Source organism: Myodes glareolus, chromosome 26 (assembly GCF_982192425.1).
Source record: "Myodes glareolus chromosome 26, mMyoGla1.1, whole genome shotgun sequence".
Taxonomy (NCBI): Eukaryota; Metazoa; Chordata; class Mammalia; order Rodentia; family Cricetidae; genus Myodes; species Myodes glareolus.
This window is the reverse complement of record NC_142051.1, coordinates 12,621,954-12,645,155: the sequence shown is the minus strand read 5'-3', so window position 1 is coordinate 12,645,155 and position 23,202 is coordinate 12,621,954. Positions and strand designations below refer to the sequence as shown.

General features: G+C 44.4%; 1 protein-coding gene and 1 non-coding gene across 2 annotated transcripts; both read right to left on the bottom strand.

Moving 5' to 3' along the window:
- Positions 1-320: 320 nt before the first annotated feature.
- On the bottom strand, positions 321-22,907 carry Cs (citrate synthase). Its single transcript, XM_048418820.3, has 11 exons — positions 22,704-22,907; positions 11,051-11,101; positions 10,007-10,114; positions 9,287-9,352; positions 8,093-8,224; positions 7,706-7,894; positions 4,809-5,008; positions 3,756-3,885; positions 3,533-3,634; positions 2,737-2,946; positions 321-1,865 (listed from the first exon to the last, which is right to left on the bottom strand). Exons 1-11 carry the CDS (start codon positions 22,743-22,745, stop codon positions 1,695-1,697), a joined length of 1,401 nt encoding a protein of 466 aa, XP_048274777.1. The 5' UTR covers positions 22,746-22,907; the 3' UTR covers positions 321-1,694.
- On the bottom strand, positions 11,456-11,585 carry LOC125390132 (U8 small nucleolar RNA). Its single transcript, XR_007228664.1, has one exon. It is a non-coding gene; the product is annotated as a U8 small nucleolar RNA (small nucleolar RNA).
- Positions 22,908-23,202: the final 295 nt, after the last annotated feature.

Below are 23,202 nucleotides of genomic sequence, written 5' to 3'. Positions count from 1 at the left end.
TAGCAGTACTCCATTTGTCCTTGGTACAGTTCTTGCTCCTTTCACCCAGTGGGCTAGACCAGCTCCTGGATTCGTCAGGCAAGTACTTGTGAGGTCTCTGTAACAGACAGGGATGAGGTTAAAGGTAAAGGACTTCCCAACCTTGGGGAAAGACTGAAAGTCTTTGGAAAGCAGCCTTCCCTCTGAATGTCCAACTTGCCGGAAGAAAAGAAAAAGGGATATACACAGAATCACTTATCACTCACTAGTTCAGACCTTCCTAACCAGATTCCTTACCTCATAATGATTCTTTCAGGCCTATGTAATAGCAAGCTCAAGCATTGTTAATAAAAACATTTATTATTATTTTTCATTTTATACAGAACAACCTGAAGTCTGCGTCATGACTTAACAGTTTCCCAGGGGTTTACAGTGTGTGTCCATCTCAACAGTGTGGTGCTGGGGTTTGGGTTCCACACAAACGCAGGCAGGAGTCTGGGGTAAGGAGGGAGCACAACAGGAGTGTATCTCAACCCTTTCTCAAAGAAAAGGCAGTATAGCTTCTGAGTCACTGGAGATCTGTGCAAACGGGGCTGCTAAGATAACCATCATACTGTGAGCTCGGAAGGGAAGAGCAAGAGAGTGGCATCGATAAATACAGGGACATGTCCTTGACGCAGGGGATAAGGCACTCACTATTTTGAATGCCCTCAACCCTAGGTCCAACTGATATTCAAAGGGAACTATGTCCAATCGCAAGTCATTTTTCTGTTCAAAAAGAAAGGCTAGAACCCCTGGGACCAGACCATGAAGAGGCTGGTCATTCCTGAGCCCTTGTTCTGTGTGTGCCAGAGCATATTAACAGGAGAAACCAAGGTCAGAAGAGAGTGGCTTATGTTCCATGGAAGTAAAAGGCCTAGTTCACATTAAGTACTGAAAAGCCAAATGACTGGAAAGACCACAGATCACAGACCTGCTAAGAGGACCCTAGCCAAGGCTAGGACAAGGGAGACCCAGAGCCTCCTTAGCTGAGGCACAGCAGGTATAGGAAGTCTGGGAGGAAACAGAACACTTGCAGACCTTAATTTAATAGTATAATTTAAAGAGAGAATTAGAATCAAATGCTGGGTACCAATAAAATAAATGCCATGCCATTTATGGCCACTTGATAGCATCAAAAGTTGCCAAAAAACCAATATTCATTTCCAGCTAACCAATAGATCTTTCTAGGAAGTGCTTGTGTACACAGGAAAAGGCCTTAGGGTTTGACACAGCTGACACCCAACATGATTCCTATGGAAACAAAAGGGGCCTGGCCCTAGCCTCAGTGGCTCAGAGGGCTGGTAGCAAAAACTTCACAGAGGGACTGCAGCTTTTCTATAACCTGCTTTGACCTAAACAAGAGGAGCCAGACTCTCACTCTAGAGATGGTGGGTAGCCAGATCTAACCTGACCACATGCATTAGTCCTGGTCATCCTACAGTTGGTAGACAACTCATACCAGGGAGGGAAGTGAGTTGGTGAGGGAAGAAGGGGTTGCTTTTCATCTTTTAAGTCTTAATTTATATTTTAACTTCAAATGTATTTTCAGTGCCTCGGATACAGGTTAATCTTAAGTCTTAAAGGCCCCTGAAACAAAACAAAATTATACTTTATTTTAAACTTCCTCTTTATAGGAAGTTTTTCTTATAGTCAGTTTCCCGCAATCTCCCGTTTTACCCTGACTTAGAGTCCACAAACTTCATCAGACCATCCGTGCTCATGGACTTGGGCCTCTCTAGAGGGAAGCCTAGGGCTCTGCTCCAGATGAGCTGTGCCAGCACACCCAGTGCCCTCGACACTCCGAACAGGACCGTGTAGTAATTCATCTCCTTCATGCCATAGTACTGTTAGGGTAGAAGAGAAAAAAAGCTTTATTAAAAGCCAGACACAGTGGCACACACAAGTCTATGGCAACAAAAACCCTTAGAGACTCCATTCCCTCTTTAATCCATAGTCTTAGCCCACTCAGCCTTAAATAATTTGAAAGAGCATTAGGAAAAGTAATACAGCTATAGCTCAGTCAAGAGCCCGACTGTCAAAGGCTCTGTGAGGGAGGGTAGAGGAGACCTTGCTCTAGGGGAACCTGGTGCTGGAGACCTGAAATTCTATCTACTTTACTTAAGAGGTTGAGGCAGGAGATCAAAAGCCTAAAGTCAGAGGCCAAGAAAACATCTTGGTTGGTAGACTCTTTGCCTTTCAGACTGAGGACCTGAGTTCAGATTCCCAGCATGCACACAGAAGCAGGGTGTAATGGCATATGCCTGAAATCCCGTGAGCAGGAGGACCCTAGAGCTTGTCACTATGAGTGGAATCAATGACCCCCAGGTTCACTAAGAGACTCCAAAAAGTAAGATGAAAAGTAACAGAGGAAAACACTCGACATCACCTCTGGCATCCACATGCACATACATGTGTCAGCACACACAGAGACTATAAACACATTTACCACCAACTAACTAGAAAAAGTACCAGGCCTGATGGTGCATGTACATCTTCATTCAAAGCACGCAAAGAGGCAATGGATCTGAGTTCCAGGTCAAGCTGGTCTATATAGAGTTCCAAGCCACTCAAGGCTACCGAGTGAGAACTCTCAATAAATGGCCCTGCATGAGGCTTTGGGTTCCTCGCACTTATTCTGATTAGGGAGTTTTGTGCACGGCAAAGAGCAAAACAGTGGTGCAAAGTAAGAAGGCAAGCAGGAAAGAATGGACTCACCTGGAGCAGCACCCCACTGTGAGCATCTACGTTGGGCCAAGGATTCTTGGCCTTCCCTTGCTCTAAGAGAATATTGGGAACAATCTTGTACAACTGAGCAACCAGCTTAAACAGAGGGTCGTTAGGCAGATGTTTCAGAGCAAACTCTCTCTGGCAGGAATACCGTGGGTCAGTCTTCCTTAGCACTGCATGACCATATCCTGGAACAACCTGCAAAGGGCGGGGGGATCACAGAGCTGGCATATTCAGGTAGAACTTCATTTTCAGGATCATTTGGTCCTGATGGCTCAAGCAGGACTGTAAATTCAAAGTCAGCCTGGGTAATTCAGTGGAAATCCTGTCTCTAAATAAAAGGATAATGCAGCTGGGCGGTGATGGTGCATATCTTTAATCCCAGCACTCCGGGAGGAAGAGGAGGGCGGATCTCTGTGAGTTCAAGAGGCCAGCTTGGTTTACAGAGCTAGTTCCAGGACAGGCTCCAAAGCTACAGAGAAACCCTGTCTTAAAATAAATAAATAAGTAAATAAATAAATAAAGCAGCAGCTGGGAAAATAGTTAGGTGGTAGAGCACTTGCCTTGCTAGCCAGAGGTGCTGGGTTCAAGCCGAGCATCATAAAAAAGAAAACTAAATCCACAAGGCAAACAAATGGGGAAACAATAAAAGAGGCAGTTTTTTAGCTAATGCAGGGGCTGCTTTTATTCTTTTATTTTTATTTTTTCCTTAAGACAAGGTCTCAATAGCCTGGGATTTTCTTTCAAATTTCAGTGTTTGGGTCTTAGTCTCTTGGTTGCTTACCCGTCCTGAGTTGAGTGTATTCCAGATGTAGTCTCGTAACTTCTCATCTGACACATCTTTGCCAACTTCCTTCTGTAGCTGTGTTAGCCAGACAAGCACTTCCTATGGTAAGTTTAGGATGGGAAGAGGAATGTCAATATACATGCCAAGGAAAGAGTATAAAGATGGGGGACAGGTCATGTGAGTAAAAAACACAGAACGGGAAAAAGAAAGCTAGTCTTACCTGATTGGCTAGTCCATGGAGCGGCCCTGCCAGCCCATTCATGGCTGCTGCAAAGGCCAGGTAGGGGTCTGAAAGGGCACTGCCCACCAGGTGGCTTGTGTGGGCACTTACATTACCACCCTCATGGTCACTGTGGGGACCAAAGTGAGAAAGGAAAGAGCTGGTTACGACAGAGACACTGCTTTTCTTTTGTCAGATCCTGGCCTTCTGGGCTCCTGACACCCTAGCCGGTCAGCTGTGCCTACTCCCTCTCTCCACCCCTACTTCCACTGTTAGGATCAAATACAGAGCTTAAAGCATGCATTAGGCAAACAGCACTGAACTACAGTCTCAGCTATCTCCCCTATTTTAATAATGGTGACCAGAAGAGGGAGCTCCTGGAAAGCTGATGGATTCCCTTGTGTGTGTTCTTTCAAATCAGAAGCAATTCCCCTAAAGCTTTCAGCTTTTCTTCCTTATTTCTTGCCAAGTTTCAATCCTTAAAAAAGATGTTTCTACCTATACCCCCTTGCTATACAGGTCATCTGTTCCCAGATAATAACATTAAGGAGCTTTAAAATGTAGTCCTACATTTTAAATCAGGTCCCTACCCTCATTGCTGGGCATGGTGGCACATGCCTTTAATCCTAGCACTTGGGAGGCAGAGGCAGCTCTGGGGGATCTTTATGAGTTTGAGGCCAGTCTGATCTACATAGTGAGTTCTAGGACCAGGGCTATGTAGAAAGATTCTGTATCTCAAAAAAAAAAAAAAAAAAAAAAAAAAAAAAAACCAAAAAACAAAAACCAACCAAACAAACAAACAAAAAAAACAAACCCAAAACAAATCAAAGAGTTTCCCATCAATCCAGGGTTGCTTCCCCATCCCCTACCCCCTGAGACAGGGTTTCTCTGTATATAGCCCTGGCAGTCATGGAACTTGCTTTGTAGACCAGCCCTCAAACTCACAGAGATCCGCCTGCCTCTTCCTCCTGAGTGCTGAGATTAAAGGTGTGCATCACCACCACCCAGCTCAATCCAGGCATTTATGGGGTATAATTATTAAATCTAGCTTACCTGTGGATGGTGAGGTACAAACGCATAAGCTCAGTGAACTGTGCATCAGTATAGCCTAACATATTGGTAAAATTGTGGGACCAGTCCAGCTTAGAGTCAATGGCCCCAATGCTGCTGCCTTCCCGGTAAAGATTCCGGTAGATCTTTGCTGCCACACAGGGTAGCTTCGCAATCAGGTCCATACAATCTTCATAAACCAACTGATTAAAAAAAAGATGGAGAAAAGAGGAATTACCTACAAAGCATTAGGCTGCAATACTGTTTGCCCTTCGCAGACAGTGTCTGAGTTGATAGCTGTATGCTGCGTGGTTATATATTAAGTATATTTCAAGGTACAGAATAGCAATAACCACGTACTGAGTAAACTACTACAACGTAGGTTTCTAATAACCCACAATTCTCCATTGTTTCCATCCTCCTGACCATAAGAGCACATATACATGAGCTGAGGTTCCTCAGTTAAGTATCAAAGTAAAATGTGAACCCTGATGTGCCACACTGCGATGTGCTTAGGGTAGTATAACTTTACACTACACGGATGGGTTAGAGGTAAAGGACATTACCTTTACATCTTTAAATTTTATATGCGTATAATGTGTGTGTAAAGAGGCAGAGCCTACACGTCCACAGCACATAGTGAGATCAGAGGACGACTCTCTGAAGTCCCTTCCTTCCTGCCACCTTTATGTGGGTCCTGGGAACTGAGGTCAGATTCCTGGGATTGCATACATGCTTTTACCTGCTGAGCCATCTCACTGGCCCATTTTCTAAAGTTAATTCCTTATTTCTTTATTCTAATGTTTAATTTTATAGTTTAGATTGCATTGAAAATATTACATATGTTAGCAGTCAAAACAGTGTTGACCAATTACTGTATAGCAAAAGCTTCTTCAAGGCTTGAGATACATATTATGCTAGATCTATTATACAAGGTTTTGAAACACATATACTTTGCTAGAAAACTTGTACAGCAAGTAGGCGGCCTGGACTTGATGCCTAGCATTCACCTAAAAGTTCATCCAAACATGGGTGGAGAGACGGTTCTGCAGTTAAGAGCACTTGCTCTTGTAGAGGATCCTGGCACCCAACACAGACGCTAACAATGATCTCTAACTCGGTTCAGAGGATCCACTGCCCTCTTCTGGCCTCCACAGACACTGCATGCAGGTGGTGCACAGACTGGCAGACAAAACACCCGTACATGTCAAAAATAAATCTTGAAAAATATATCAAGAAGAGTACACTAACTGGTTATTGAAAACACATACACAAAAAACATTATACAGACCAAGCAGGTCATATTTACCTATTTATACACACGCATGCACACACATGTACCAACAATTAATGAAAATAATGAAAATAGAAGTAACGAATCTGAAAGAGAGCAAAGATGGGAGAGTCTGAAAAACAAAAGGGCAGGCAGTGGTGGCACACCCTTTTTTTTCCCCCTTGAAGAGTCTTGTATGTGAACAAACCCAGGCATATTTGCCAGGCTGTGGTGGCGCACGCCTTTAATCCCAGCACTTAGGAGTTAGAGGCAGGTGGATCTCTGTGAGTTTGAGACCAGCCTGGTCTACAGCATGAATTCTAGGACAGCTATAACAATTATTTGAGCAGTGGGTGTAAAGGACCCGAGTTCAACTCCTGGGCGCTACATGGTAGGAGAGAACCATATCCTAAAAGTTGTCCTCTGATCTTCACATGCAAGCTTCAACACATAAGCACCCCCAATTCCTCCAGTCTCAGAGGACCCAACATCTGGTCTCCATGGGCTCCTAAATACATATGGTGCAAGTAAACTCACAATGGCTCAGATATACACATAAATAAACCTTGAAGACTGTTTGCCTAGTATGCAAACAGCACTCAGTCCTCAGCTTCTCATAAAATGGTGCGATGGCAAGTGCCTATAATCCCAGTATTCAGAAGGCTGAAGGTTCACGGGTTCAAGAACAGTCTGATTATACAGCGAGTTCAAAGACAGCAGTAAGTGCTACCTACATAGCAAGATCCCTTCAACCACCACCACCACCATTTACAAAAGTGGTGCACATAAGGGGGTGGGCGGTTACTTTCTGTATACCACAAGATGCTTAGTGAGTAAAGGGCTTACTACTCAAGCACTCAAACACGAGGATTTGAGTTTGAAACTCCAGCACCCTTGTAAAAACCCAGGCAAAGCAACAGTATTTATAACCACGATGTTGGATCTCTCCAAGTTTATTGGCCAGTCAGACTAGCCAATTCATGGGGCTTCAGTTTCAGTGAAAGACCCTGTCTCAAAAAATAAAGTGAATATAAAGTGGAAAAGATAAGACCCTTGGTGCTGACCTCTGGTGCATGCACACACACACAAACACGTCACTCTGGTGCACACGCACGCACACACATGTCATGTCACTCTGGTGCACGCACGCACACACAAACACATGTCACTCTTCATTTTAGGATTCTACAAACAGGACGGTAGTCTTTGTCTCTCCCACAGTAGCCCAGAGTGACTGGCATCAGCCCTCCTAGACTACAGTGTGGTTAATTATCATTCATCCAAATCCTAAGGATCATAAAAGTTCTCCTTATTTGGGGCTGGCTCAGTGGACAGTGGCACCTGACAAACCGATCCATGGTACAGACTCTGTCTGAGGAGAAAACAAATTCCTAAGCTGATTTCTGTCCTTTACACGCTATGAGTGCACAAACAAAATATAAATTAATAGGCAAAAAAATTCTCTATTTTCTTTACAATTTTAACAAGTCTTATAGTGAATTTTTGTTTTAGTGTTGGGGATTGCCTCAGTTTGTGAAGTGGATTCCTCAACTAAGCCAGAAGTGTTCTTCACATTCAGGTACTCCAAACCCCATTACAGTCCAATCACACAACTCAAATTTCCTACCTCCCAGTACTTGGTTCGGTTGATTCCCTCTGCGTAAGCACGGGCAAAGTTACTTTCACTGTTGAGGGCTGTGATGGCTGCACTGAGCTGAGACATGGGGTGCAGGTTAGTAGGAAAGTTGTCCAGCATGGTGACCACATGAGAAGGCAGAGCTGCCCTTTTGGCCCATTCTTGTGAGAGCCAAGATACCTGCGAAAAAGAAGATTCACTCAGAAATGCCTGAGTAAAGATAACCCAACAGGGTACAATCCGCTTAGACCCAGTCAGACCCTGCTCACTCCTTCTCGAAGCACTCTATAAACTCCAGCTATGGGCAGATGAAGATTAAATGCTGAAGACTAGAGAAAAGCAAGGAAGGGGAATCGGAAGGGCCAATGTTGACCATACCTGTTCCTCTGTTGGCATCTGTCCGGTTACCAGCAGCCAAAACAGGCCCTCAGGTAGGGGTTCTTCCCCACCCTTAGCCTTAGGCAGTAGTTTCTGGCATTCAGGGATACTATGTCCTCGGAAACGTATGCCCTTGAGAAAGAAAGTGACAATTGCGACCCAATTTATTAATCTGTCAGTCACAGAATAGACCAGTCCTAACTTAATCATCAGTCATTTCAGTGGTAAACACACTCTACTAAGCCTGAGCACCTGAGTGTGATCGCTGGGACGCACAGCGATGCAAGAGAACCAACACCCACAAGTTGTCCTCTGACCTCCACACTTACAGTGTGAAATGTGAGACTTGTCACAATATGAACACATACAAGAACAAGTATTTACTTAAAAGTGTATTTTAAGTATGCATGCATGCATGTACGTGTATGTGTGTGTGTGTGTGTATATATATATATATATATATATATATATATATATATATATATAAACACTTATTGTTTTACTTATTAAACAAACAAACAAGAAACAGGCATGGTGGCACACTCCTTTAATTCCAGCACTTGGGAAGCAGAGAAGACAGATTCCTGAGTTCAAGGCTAGTTTGGTCTATGTAGTAAATTCCAGGATAGCCAGTGCTACATAGAGAAACCCTGTCTCAACAAAACAAAACCAAACCAAAACCAGAAATAAACTGCCCTGAAAAAACAAAATAGATAAAAACCCACAACAAAAAAACCAAAAAAAGGAAAAACTATATTTATTTTATAAATATTCACTTAAAAATAATTATTGTTAAAATCAGAGATCTAACAGCCTCTGCCTACTGAGTGCTGGGGCTAAAGATGTGGCTATTTTTATTACTTTCAATTGTGTGTGCACATGAGTGTATGAGTTTGTGTGTGGGTGTCTTCTTAACTTCTTAACTGCTAAGTCGCCTCTCTAGCCCCATAAATGTGTTTTGTTTTTTCAACCAAAAAGGCACCTGCCATGAGTTCAAAGCCAGTCTGGTGTATAACCACAAGTTCCAGGCCTGCCAAGGCTACAACTTCAAAAACAAAAACAAAATTCTATTCTTCACATATTTATTCTGCCTTTGTTCTCTTATTCTGTACGGAGGTACATGAGAGGAACCTGTGTCTAGCTGTCCTAGTCTGTACTTGTATGGACAATCACTGATGAATGATGGCGTCTTACCTCATCAGGATCGAGAACCGACGTCTCATACACGAGTCCCTTCATTCCTCTCATGCCGCCATACATCTAAGGAGAGAAGTGTGAGCAAGCGTCATGGACCCGCCTGCAGTGGTTGGGGCTCCTGGGCTCAGAAGACCTTTACTCTCTCACCCACAAGACTACATTTGGGAGGTAGGTTCTGGGGGTTGGATTTCTAGAACTGAATCAGTGTTCTATCAAAGGCTGCTAGCTAAGGCAATGAGCGTTTGCACCAAGTCACTGCTGTTTCTTTAATGTACCTGCCTTTGCTTCCTTTTCTTATCTGTATTTTATTTTTCCTCATGACCATTCTTAACCCCCTCTCCACATTCCCAATGATGAGCTAAATGGAATTAGATCTATGATGGGCAAAGAGGAAGGAGCACTGACTGAAAAGCTTAGGAAGTTATCCTAAGGCTGCACCAGAGGATTCACTGGGCCTGCAGTCTAACTAGATGGCCGCGACAACAATCAGAAGACAGTCTGGCCCTAGCTAAAGCTGGGAACAGAACTAGAAACTGCATCTATCTTTGTCATAGGTGAACAAGGTTAGGCTTAATTATAAATTTGCAGGAAAAAAAGAACTATTTTCTAAGGAATACCATAAACCTAACATTTCATTGTTTACCAGTAAAGAAAATGGTACCTTTGTGGCATACGTCACAGGGCTACTTTTTCCATCTAAGACACCACAGCCCTTACCATATCCACAGTGATTTGGCCAACCACTGTCTTCCCATGTTGTTGTCTGAAGGCTTTAATTCTGGCCTGCTCCTTAGGTATCAGATTGCTCAATACATCTTTCAAATTCTAGAAGGAGAAATAGAAGGGTTAATAGGTAGGAAAACATAGAGGGTTGTCTACTGTGAAGAACATATATGAAGACTGCTTGTTATCATCTCTCTGTCAGTCAGGCACGGGGAGGAGTGAATGGGACCTTCATTTTGCAGAAAAGAAAATATCCTGGATATGGACAGTGATGTTCACTTAATCAATGATTAAAAAGTCATAGCCGGGTGGTGGTGGCGCATGCCTTTAATCCCAGCACTCAGGAGGCAGAGGCAGACAGATCTCTGTGAGTTCAAGGCCAGCCGGTCTACAGAGTGAGTTTCAGGACAGTCAGGACTACATAGAGAAACCCTGTCTTGAAAAACTGAAAAAGTAAGGCACTCAAGAGACCAAGGCAGAAAGGTGAGTGAGGCCACCCTGCTTCAGGAATTTGATAAAAGGGATATAAGACCCTGTATTAGAATTTAAAACAGTACATTTTATTTCATTTAGGGGTTATGAGCATGGTTTCGTGGTAAAGTACTTGATATCATGTGTGAGGAGGCTTTGGGTTTAATGCTCAGCAGTACAGAAACGAAAGGGAAAACATTTGCTGTTTCCACAGTACTACGCCACTGAAGAAGCTATTTCTTAAGGGGCTGGAGAGATGGCTTAGCGGTTAAGAGCACTGGTTGCTTTTCCAGGGGGCCTGGGTTCAATTCCCAGCACCCACATGGCAGCCCACAACCATCTGTAACTCCAGTTCCAGGAGATCCGACCTACATGTAGCTAGGCACAACACTAATGAACATAAAATTTAAAAAAATATTTCTTAAAACAATAGTAATTATAATAATCATAACAGTAACAATTATTGGTTAATTTCAATAGACTTAAGATAATAAGGCAAGTAGTTGCCAAACAGTCTGTCCTAAAGTCAGACTGCTACAATGATTCTGCATCCTTGCCAAATCTTACCGTGGAAGAAGCACTGGCATGCCGGACAGCAAGAACAATGCAGGATGAATTCTGCAAAGAGATTAAGACAAAATCCTTATGAATATCCTTCCCTCCTTTAATCAAGCAGTTGCAGTGACTTTCACCTTAAAGACAGTCTGACAAACTTTTATAGTCTGGCAGAAGCCTGCTTCTCATATCCATAGCATCACTAGTATTCCTCTAAGAGCTTTTCTCACACACCAGGGTTCTTAGACAGCACAGTTGTTATACAGAGCATCTAGTCCATCCAGATTTAATTGTCAATAGGAAACTGGGCAGTTACTGCTGCTGCAGTACTCTCTCCATCACTTAGGACAGCCTACAGGCAGGGCAGCCTTTCACAAGAGCATTTCTAACCCTCTGGCTTATTTTATTTTCCAGAGAATCAGACAGGAGCAAGCAGGGTATTGCGTGTAGTGACTATACAAAGATGCTAATCACAACTGATGCACACTTTAATCATGTTCTGTCTTGCTCCCTGAAATGAGGAATAGGTAAGATTATTCACCTACCATCCTATAACTCCAGTTCTGGGGAATCCAGTGCCTACTTCTAACCTCTGCAGGTACCAGGCATTCAAGTGGTGCTCAGGCACACATGCAAAAACACCCATTCACATAAAATTAAAAATTACAAGAAAAAGGAAAAATAAATAAATTAGAGGAATTTTGAAGGTAGTAAGTCACCCTGGAAACTGTGTGACATACGTTTTTAAGTGTCAACTTGAGAGTATTTCTTTAGGATTTATTTACTCATTTAGTGTGCACTGGGGCTCTGCCTGCATGTTTATCTGTGTGAGGGTGTCAGATCCCCTGGAACTGGAGTTACAGACAGTTATGAGTTGCCATGTGGGTGCTAGGAATTGAACGTGGGCCCTTTGGAAGAACAGCAGTGCTCTTAATATCTGAGCCATTTCTTCAGTCCAACTTGAGAGAGTATTAAAAACACCTAAAATAGGGGCTGGAGAAATGGCTCAGAGGTTAAGAGCACTGACTGCTCTTCCATAGGACCCGGGTTCAATTCCCAGCACCCACATGGCAGTTCACAACTGTCTGAAAATCCAGTTCCAGGGGATCTGACACCTTCACACCAATGCACATAAAAATAAAAAGATAAATAAATCATAAAAAAAAATTAAAAAAACACCTAAAATAAAGATGTTTCCATAAGAGATTAGAATGTGAGCCTGAGTGGATTCTCAACATGGGTATGAACCCCATCAGCAGGGCACCTCATACAGCAAAACCAGAAAAGGTAAATCAGCCTCTTGTCTCTCCCAGCTAGAAATACTTTTCTCCAAACATAGACACCAGACCTCTGCCTCTGAACACATGACTGACTGACACTGGCACTTCTCAGGCTCTCAGACTTACGGACTTGAACTGAAACCCACTACCACTATTCCTGGTATCCTGCTCAATTCTTTAACTGTGTGAGTATGCACACACATATAGATAGATATACACACAAATATTAATTTTTATTTTTTTCAGCCAAAGTTCATTCATGTTGCTCTGGCTGGCCTTGAACTCAGATCAACTTGTCTCTGTCTCCCAAGTTCTGGGTTTGGAGGTGTGTGCCACCATTCCTGGCATTTTTATATATTATCTATGTGCACTGTACACACACATTCTTACTGACTCTAAACAATGACTAACAAACTATTCAAAATGATCAAGGAAAAATTCAAGTTAGACCTTTAATTACAATGAACACAGAATACTTGATTTGGAAAGGAAAGCTATACATGGAATGTGCGTACCTGTGACAGAGGCAGTGGGATCACCACCGCTATGCCAGGCCAAGTCTGCAGAGATGGCTCGCAGGAGTACTAGCTGCTCTTCCAGAGGACCTGGAGTTACCAACGGCCACACTGCAGCTCACAACCATCTATAATTCTAATTCTAAGAAATCTAATGACCTCTTCTGCTTCCAATGGTACACAGTCATACATGCAAGCAAAGCATCCATACACAAAAAATAATTTAAAAAAATGAAAAAAAATAAGGGGTATGAGGATGTAACTCAAACACTTGTCTAACATGCACAAACCCGTGGATTCCCCCGCCTCCAGCACTCCAGAAACATTATACAGTATGCAGCCTATAATCCCAGCACCCCGGAGGCAGAGGCAGGAGAATCAGAGTAAGATCACCCTCAACTGCATGAATTTGAGCCCAGTCTTCAACCAAAAGAGATTACATCCCAAAAATAAATAAAAACAAACTAATGGAAATTCAGACTTGGATCTCAGACTTTATTTCAATCTACAGTTTACACAAAAAGCACAGCAAGTTCTAAATACAGGCCTGCCATTTTCATCCTGTTGCCTTGGCTATGAGACCCTAACATAAACCTCACTGTTCAATTCTCTAAAATGGTAATTAAAAAGTCAATGTTAGGGTGTGGGAGATGGCTCAGTGGGCAAGAGTGTTTACTCTGCAAGCTTAAAGCATATGCACCCTCATAAAAGCCAGACATCAACACTAAATTGTATTTTGTTAAATCTCAAAGCATTTTGTTATCAAATAAATGTGACCAGTAAGTTCTTTTCGGAATGTTTTGACATTTATGTTAAATGCCATTTCTAGTCCATAACTAGTATCTTGTAAAAATATAGGCTGTTAGAAAGAAAAGAAAAACATTAAGAACAAAATAGGCATAGCAGCTTGTAGCTATAACTCAGAAACTGGATCCTAAGAGTTTTGGCCAGTCAACCTAGCCAAAAACACGTGAGCTTCCCGTCCCAAGGCATTAAAGCGGACAGTGACAGAAGACACCCAAACTTGTCCCTGGCCTCCATATGTACATGTACCCGCACACTTAAACGTAGCGTTCACCACTGGTCTTGTATGGCATGGCGGTAACATGCTTGTAATCCCAGCACTACAAAGGCTGAAGCAGCTGAAGACTCAAGTTCCAGGCCAGCCTGGGCTACAGAGAGAAACCATGTTTTTGAAAAAAGAAAAGAGCCAGGTGTCATGGTCACAGGCCTATAATACAATTAGTTGGAAGGTATGTAGAGGGAGGGATCAGGAATTCCAAATCAGTCTTAGCTACAAACCATATCCAGTCTGAGGAGCCTATGCTATGTGAGATCCTAAAAGTGGGAGGGGGCAAAGAGTTGTATTGGCTGTAACAATCCATAAAGTGCCAAAATTCTGGTCTAACCAGAATGCATCACAGGAGGAAATCTGTCAAATCCCAGGAAAGGATGAATGACTAATTTTACTTAATAATAAGACCTCAACTTCCTATTTTCTTTGGAGGGGTATCAGTTTTTGCTTTTTTGAGAAAGGATCACTTATGGTATAGGTTGTTCCTAAACTCACCATATAGGCAAGGCTGGCCTCAAACTCCTGTTCCTTCTGCTCTCTCCAAGTGCTGGGATAGCAGGTTTTTCTGAGACAGGGTGTTCTGGAACTCAGTATATATCACACTAACCTGGAACGCCTGTCAATACTCCTGCCTGAACCCCTCAAACTTCACTGGCAGCACTGGCGCTGTATAGGAGGCACTTGCTACCTGGTGGTTTCCATAGAAAGCAGCACAATGGCCTTACACAGTATGCTCAAGTCACACCACTGATGGGGCAGGCGGATCACTTCCGAACATTTTCCCCCTAGCTCCTCCCCAGCCCTGGAGCTGTGACAGTTGAGATTTTGGCATCTGGTTGCTTGCCACAAGTAATCACCTCACTGATCAGCAGCTGTCAGGTGAGGCAGGCAGTCACTTCACTCAATAGGTCAGTTCCTTCATGGGGAGAGCCAGAGAGAGCTGCTAAAGCTTGGTGAGTAATGGCTGACAGCCAGGAGTCCCTACAGCGAAAGTGGAAATACCACAACCATTATGAGGTTTTTTTTCTTCTTCTCAAACTCACATGCTGTTGCCTTGAGCTTGCTTGTTTTGTTTGTTTAGGTTTTTCAAGATAGGATTTAATCTGTGTAACAGTTCTAGCTAGGCTTGAACTCACAGAGATCTTTTTGTATTTACTGAGACAGGATCTCATGTAGCCCTGGCTGGCTTTGAATCCACGCTCCTCCTGTGGACTCCTTAGTGCTGGGATTTCAGGTGTGCTTGTAAATGATTGATTACTTCTGGCTTCTTTTCATTTCTCAGACAAAAAGTCCTACTATGTAGCCCACGCTGGCCTGGATCCTGTCTTGGCCTCGTGAGAGTGGGATCATACATAGGCACAAGGTATAGCCCTGTGAGTTTGCTATTACTGATGGGAGCGGAGTATGGTTCCCAAATGTGCTGACAACAACACAACACCGCCTCCACTTTACAGGGCCACGAGGGAAAAGACCAATGAGATATATACAGGTAATGCTTCAAAGAACTTTTCTATATTACTTAAGAATATTCCTGGAGGGAGGGGGGGGAGGAACTTGAACTTCCCACAGGGCAGGAAACCCTGACTGCTCTAGGGGATGGAGAGGGAGGAGGAGAGAGAGTGGGGGGAGTGGGAGGGTGTTGGGAGGAGGGGCTGAAATGGAAACTTTTATAATTTAATAAAAGAAAAAAAAAAGAATATTCCCTGCTAAAGGGTTGAAGAGATGGCTCAGTGGTTAAGAGCACTGGCTGCTCTTCCAGAGGACCTGGGTTCAATTCCCAGCACCCACATGGCAGCTCACAACTACTTGTAACTCCAGTTCTAGGAGATCTGACACTTTCAAATCAATGCACATAAAATAAAGTTAAATAAATTAAAAAAAGACGATTCCTGCTAAAATAGGACAGTAAGCAAATTGTCAAATATCAGTGAACAAATGTGAACTACTACTCCACATTCTTGAATCTTCTTTGGATAACCACTGAATATGGTTGTTAGACTCTTATTCCTCTCATCTTAGACCACTAATTCCTATGAAGGGTTCTCTTTTACAGGGACATTTTTTCTTTGCTCTCCATCCTAGGCACATCATCCTACATTCCTAGGAACTCCAACATTAAAGATTTGAGAGAGGTCAGACATGTCAAAAGCCTTAATCCCAGCACTCAGAAGAGGCAGGCGTTATCTCTGTGAATTTGAGACCAGCCTGGTCTATACAGAGTTCCAAGACAGTCAGGAATACACAGACCCTGTCTTAAAAAAAAAAAAACCAAAAGCTAGGGTAGTGGTGGAAAGATGGCTCAGTGGTTACAAGAGACTGGGTTCAATTCTCAGCACACACACAGTGGCTCACAACTGTCAGTAACTCCACTTCCAGGGTATCCATTGCCATCTTTTGGCCTCTTCAGGCATCAGACATGCACACAGTGCATAGACAAACATGCCGACAAAACACCTATACACATAAAACAAAACAAAAAGAAGCCTTGAGAGAAAGCACCCTGATTTTAACAAGACACTGTAAACAACAGATGACAAAGCAAGGGGGAAGCACATACAATACCAGCAGAACTCACCCATAACCACTAGGAAAAATCTTAAGCTACAGGGGCTTCTAATGCAGAAAGAACTGTTTGTATTAAGAAAAAAGGATGGTGGTGGCTCACCACTTTGATTTGATCCCAGCACTTAGGAGGCAGAGGCAGGTGGATCTGGTCTACAAAGCAAGTTTCAGGACCGCTAGGGCTGTTACAGAGAACTGCTGCCTCAAAAAACCAAAATAAATGAAAGAAAAAGAGAGAGAAAGGGCTGGAGAGATGGCTCAGAGGTTAAGAGCATTGCCTGCTCTTCCAAAGGTCCTGAGTTCAATTCCCAGCAACCACATGGTGGCTCACAACAATCTGTAATGGGGTCTGGTGCCCTCTTCTGGCCTTCAGGCATACACACAGACAGAATATTGTATACATAATAAATAAGTAAATATTTGAAAAAAAAAAGAGAGGAAAACATGTAAACAAGTCAGGAGTGGTGATGCACTCTGGAGGGAGAAGCAGACAGATCTGAGAGTTCAAGGTCAGCTTGCTCTATACAGTGAGTTCCAGATCAGCCAGGCATACATAGAGAGACTCTACCAAAAAATGGGTTAGGAGAGATGGCACAGTGGCTCAGACTGCCTTACCAGAGTTCAGTTCCTAGCACCAATGCTGGACAGCTCACATCCCCTGCAACTCTAGCTAAGGGGGAGGGGGGGCGCTGCGGGGTTGGAGGGCTTGAAGCCACTGCTCTCAGAAGGCAAACACACAAGCATACTCAGAATGAAATAAATCAGGCAGAGTACAGTGGTGCTCACCTTTAATCCTAGCAGTGGAGACACAGAGGCCAGACAGACCTGTGAGTTCGAGGACAGCCTGGTCCACATATCAAGTTCTAGAACAGCCAGGGCTATCTCGTGAGACTTTGTTTCAAAAATAAATAAAAACTGTCTCCTTATCATATCAATCTCAAAAATAAGACACGAAGCTCTGTCACAGTGGTGCACATCTATAGTCTTAGTCCTTGAAAGGAAGTTTAAAGCATGCCTCACTTACGTGGGACCCTGTCTCAGAGAAATCAAAGAAAAATCAAGTCAGGTGGTGGTGGTGCACACCTTTAATCCCAGCACATGGGAGGCAGAGGCAGGCAGATCTCTGTGAGTTCGAGGTCAGCCTGGGCTACACAGAACCATTTCTACACAGAGAAACCCTGTCTCCAAAAGAAAAATCAAAACACACAATGGCAACAAAAATTTGGCCTAGGACAAAGAATCCTCTTTCCAGAACCAGGTCAGAGAGAACTAAAGCCTGTGTTTTACAATGCATGCTGGAAGTCAGCCTGCAGTGTTTGGGCAGGCTACTCACAGCCCGAGCAGAGCAGTCCAGACCTCACACGCCGACCCCTAATGCTAACAGTAGTTCTGTCATTTTCCTTTAAAAATGTTTAACTATGGAATTATTTAAGTGCTTGAGTGACACAGACAGACGCACCATGGCTTTGGTGTCAGAGAACAAATGAAGAAATTGATTCTGTCTTTCCAACATTTGGGATGGGAGTGGTCATCAGGCCTGGTGGTCAAGTGCCTTTACCTGCTGAGCCACCTTGCTGGCTCCCACTTGTCCCTTTCTATCAGTAGAAGTCCTACTTGCCTACAGGTCCACTAATTATTCAGACAGGAAGACCATAAAAAATAACACTCAAACCTCCAAAAAGGACTGAGTCGCCAAACAGAAAACAACGAATAGTCTTAGCTTTCTGTCTCAGCTTATTTTATTACGTAACTTTTGGTTGGTTTCAAACTCACAGAGATCCATCTGCCTCTGCCTCCAGAATGATGTAAATAAGGTAACTGCCAACATGCCTAGCTTATAAAACTTATTTTTAAAGATTGCTTTTATGTCTGAGCATGCCATGTGTGTGCAGGTGCCCAAGAAGATCAGAAGAGGGCGTAGGATCCCCTGGACCTGGAGGTAAAGGTCATTGTAAGGCCACCCTGTGAGGGTGCTGGGAACCAAACTCAGGTCTTCTACAAGAGTAGTTCCCACTCTTAACGGATTCGCCATCTCTCTAGATTCAATTTACTGTTTTTTAACGTATTAACCTTTACTACTTTTAATTTTGAAAGTTATGCCTTGTCTGGTGAAAAGGTCCAGCAAGTAAAAGCACTTTCTGCCAAGCCTGATGATCTGCATTTGTAGGAGAAAAAAAAAATGAAGGCGTATAAACTGTCCTGACATCCAGAGTGTGACATGCACCAGACACAAGTTGTCACACAAACACTAAAGTACTGATGTGTCACCTCAACACTTTCCTTGAAATACTAAATGATTTCCTTACTGCTGCTAGTTTGCTTTTGTTTTCAGCTCCTAAGACTCTGCTCTAGGTTTTACAAGAATCCTAAATCATGTGAAAAAATAAACTGGGTGTGGTGGGTCACGCTTGTAATCCAAGCATCACACATCATCAGTCCAAAAAATATAAACTGTCAGATTCTATCCATGTCTTCAGAATCACGATGTGATCTGCACCCAGGTAATAATGCCCCAGAGTCTGGGCAGCTGTGAGAATGGGCAGACGCTGAGAAGACACCGAGAAGCTGCCTCACTGCTTCAGATTCCACACCCTACTCATCCTCCCTGAAAGTACTGACATGAGGCACAGGAATTACTGTGTGGCTCTAGCTCACAGCCACGTCTGGTTTCCTGGGCTAGCATGCCCGGTTTCTAAGAACCAGAAATGTCATAGATCCCTTCTCAATTACACTGACCACACTCTTGTCCTTGAAGCCTGTCTATGCCCTGACTTCATATTCACTTGCTCCCAATTTAAAGGCAGGTAAGAACAAAGAGACTTATCTCACAATTAACACAAGGTAACCTCCACTTGGTCAAGGAAGGTAAATACAAGTTTCAGGTGTTAAGCAAAATTTCATGGGAGAAAAATGATTGCTTTGTTGAAATTAACTTCGGACTAGGGTTTATAGAAAACGGGTGATGGCGTGGACACGCTGCAAGTCACTGTTAATGCAAAACTGCACTGATCTTTTCAACTTTCCAAACATCCTCATCTAGAGAAGGAATTCTCACTGGTACAAAATTCCCTTCAGGGTGGATGAGGAGGATGGTACAAGCCTGTAACTCCAGCACCTGGGACAGACTTAATAGGGATCAAGAGTGTTGCCAGGTGGTGGCAGAGCGCGCCTCTAATCCCAAGCACTCAGGAGACAGAGGCAGGTGGATCTCTGAATCAAGGCTCATCTTGTCTACAAAGCAAGTTTCAGAACAGCTAGGATTAAGAGAAACCCTGCCTCAAAAACACAAAACAAAAACCTAAACCGAAGAAAGAGAAAGAATCCTGGACCAGACTGGGATACAGGATGAGATTCTGTCTGGGAAGAAAACAGCATTCCTTTTAGACGGGGCTAACTAAGCATCCTGACTTCAAAAGCCTCCAGGTGAACCGATGGTCCTACTCAATTCCTAGCCTACAGACCCAGACACCTGTGAAACACCAGGACAAAACCCAGGTCAAGTATGGATAGGTATAAACTACACACCTCCTGGCCAAGATCTATTTATCTGTCTACATAGACTGGGGGCAGGGGGGTAAAAATAATTTTTCCTTTCTAATTGTTTTTAATTTTTTCCCTTAACATGTAGTCCCCAGCTGGCCTGAAACTTTTGGGATGTAACCTCTTCCTAGATTCCTATCTCAGCTTCTTCAGTCCTGCAATTACAACCGTACATTAGTGAGGTAATTCCAGCACATGTGCACACAGGCGCACACACTCTGGAGGGCTATAAACCTTGGGTCTTACACATTCAAGGCAAACTATCTCTGAGCTGTATCTCCCAGAGTGACTTTAGGTGTCTTCCTCTACTGCCCTTCACCTCATTAATATTTTTTTACAGTCTCTCATTCAAATCTGTTTCTGCTAGCTGACTGGCAGAGTTCCCATCTTGTCCCCATTCTTCCTCATATCCCAGCACTGTGAGGGTTATAGGCACATGTAACATGTTTACACCGTGTGAAGATGTGTCACTGTGACACACCTAAATGGCCAACAGCTACAGCAGGGACTCTGGACAGAGAGCTCTGGGAATTAGCAAGGTGGTGTTGCCAGCAAGATGAGCAATGCAGAGTAAAGGCAGCCAATCCATATAAAGGAATATAGATTCCAAGAGATAGGTTCATTTAAGTTATAAGAGCTAGTGGGACAAGTCTAAGCCATAGGCTAAGCTTTAATTAATAACCTTCGCGTCATTTGTTTTTGTGAGCTGGCAGCCCCCCAGAAGAGTCTGTCTACAAGGTAAGGATATGAATTCAGGTCTTATGCTTGCCAAGAGCAAAGCACTTACCCTTTGAGTTCAAGTTTAATGGAACTCATTCTGTATGCAGCCCAGGTTGACCTTGAATTTGTTTTTTTGTTTTGTTTTCTTTTTTATATTTTTCGAAACAGGGTTTCTTTGTGTAACAGTCCTAGCTGTCCTGGAACTCCCTTTGTAGACCAGGCTGGTCTCAAACTCACAGAGAGATCTGCTTGCCTCTGCCTCCCAAATGCTGAAATTAAAGGTGTGCCACAGCGCTTGGCGACCTTGAATTTGTGATGATTCTACCGCCTCAGCTCCCAGTGTTGTTTTACAGTTGAAAGCCATCAAGATCTGCTTCTGGGCTTTGCTCATTTTAAGAGTACCCTTTACCCCTTTCCTTGGAGGCAAGGTGTCCTGTAGCTCAGTATGTAGCTTCTGTCTCCACTTCCCAAGTGCTGGGAAGACAGGCGCACACTGCCACAACCGATGCAAGGCAAGTACTTCACCAACTAAGTCCAAAAGACATCTAAGGTTTCCAGAATGGCAGCACAGTCATCCCCAAAATATTCTGAGATTTCCTAGGGCCCTAACAGACACGATAAACTCAAAAGGTAAATTCAGAGACTTTTTCAAGTTAAGTTGTGTTAAGACTATCTGGTCTGGGCGAGCAGCTCTGAAATGATCTAATTATAGGTCCGCTATTCTGCCAAAACACCGTCTAAAGCTTGCTTCATTTCCCAAGAGGATTCCTTACCCAGTTCCCTGGCAGCAGGAGTAGCATCAGACAAGGCAGGCAAATATCTACCAAGTAAAAAGTCTCCACCTTGTTTCTGGGTGCTCGCTCAGAAGAACCCCAAGATAAATTCTACAGGTTTTGTGCACACCTGGCAACTATGAATTACATAGATCAAGTCAAAACCATTCTGCCTTTCTTCTTTTCTCCAGGTATACTCAGCTTCAAGCTGTCTACGGAAGTGAGAAACCCTAAGTTCTTTACAGAAATCAAAGTCGTTTGTGGGACTGTCCCCACTTGGATTAGGGGGCTGAGATTCCCTCAGCATTGCTGAATCTCTGCTAAAAGCGCCGAACTAGCTATACGGAGCCCAAAGCAACGATAATCTGAAATCAGTTATTACTTGGACTTGAATTTCTGGATTCAAAAAAGCAAAAATGTCCAAGTCAGGGTGTAAGAGGAAGTACTCTTGGTTAGAGGAGACTTAAGACTTAGCAGGAAAACCCGCACAACTAAAGAGTAAAATTGGTCATGTGACCTTGGTTGGTGTTACTCCGCTAGCCGGTCTTCATTTATTGGCCTGCAGCTTGGTGGAACAACCTTTCTGGTTCTTGCTCGAGTCATCAGTGATATTCTATCAGCAGGTTTAACAGAAATGCCCCACCCTACCCTAGCTCCTCCTCTGTACAGTTAAGACTCCCAAGGACAAAGAGGAGCTGGGGGCTCTACCCTGACAAAACTGACCCGGCCGAGTCACTCAAAGGCCTCAATTACAACGAGAAACGGAACAGGTCCTGACAGGACTCTCCCTACAAAGCAGATCCCAATTAGCCCCGGCTCCAGCCCTGGCCCGGTGACAAAGTGAGCACATTCGTTCACCCCCACTCCTCCTCCAAACAATTCTTCCCAACTCCGGCGGCACGCCACACCTCTACTCTTGGGCCCTTCGGCCAGAACCGGTATCCCTGACTGGCACCTCGGATGTGACAGTCAGACCGGGCCCGGGCCCGGGCGGCCGGGGACCGCAGGCCGGCGCCGGAAGGAAGGGCAGCGCGGCACATGGCCTAGCCGCTTCGGAACGGCTGGCGGCCGGCCAAGGCCGGGCCCCTTTAAGGCGCGGAGGGGTGCGCTCCGGGGCGGGAGGGAGGCTCGATGCCGGAGGGCCTGCGGTCGCCTCAGCCCCACCCCGCGACGACGCGCTTCCCTCCCTGAGCCGCTCACCTTGGCTCCCCAGAGCCGGGCTGCCGCAGTGAGGAGAGCCATGGCGGGCGAACTCCGAGACGTGGCGGGAAGGAAAGCGGAGAGAGAGCTGCAGCTCCGACAGGAACGGCCGCCGCTGCAACGGAGACCGCGCCAACCGGCGGACAAGGTTGAAAGAAGGCGGCTGCGGGAGACGGTAGACGAACCGGCAGAGGCGCCCAGCCCAGGGTCCTCAGCGAGGCCCCGCCCACCGGCCGAAACCCGATCCCGCCCCTCGCCGGGGAGTCCCCATGGACTCGGCCATTGGACCGAGGTGGAGGGGGGGCGGGACTTGAGCCACTGACAGATGTTCTGGCGGGGAGGATTGGACCATGCGGATTAGGCTAATTAAGAGTGGGTGGAGAGGGGACCGTAGGTGTCTTAGGATGTGCCTGAGAACTCAGTTAACTTCCTTCTTTGGCTTTTCCCTTTGCCCTTAACACATTTCGGATTCTCGGGAGAATGCGAAAGATACCGCTCC

Excerpts from the sequence above, each read along its gene's own strand:
- Cs (XM_048418820.3), bottom strand. The coding sequence starts at position 22,745 with ATGGCTCTCCTCACTGCGGCAGCCCGGCTCTGGGGAGCCAAG. Across the intron at positions 8,225-9,286 it reads CGGTTCTCGATCCTGATGAG|GGCATACGTTTCCGAGGACA; the intron begins GTAAGACGCCAT and ends TTCTTTCTCAAG. Across the intron at positions 5,009-7,705 it reads ACCGAACCAAGTACTGGGAG|TTGGTTTATGAAGATTGTAT; the intron begins GTAGGAAATTTG and ends TTTTTTAATCAG.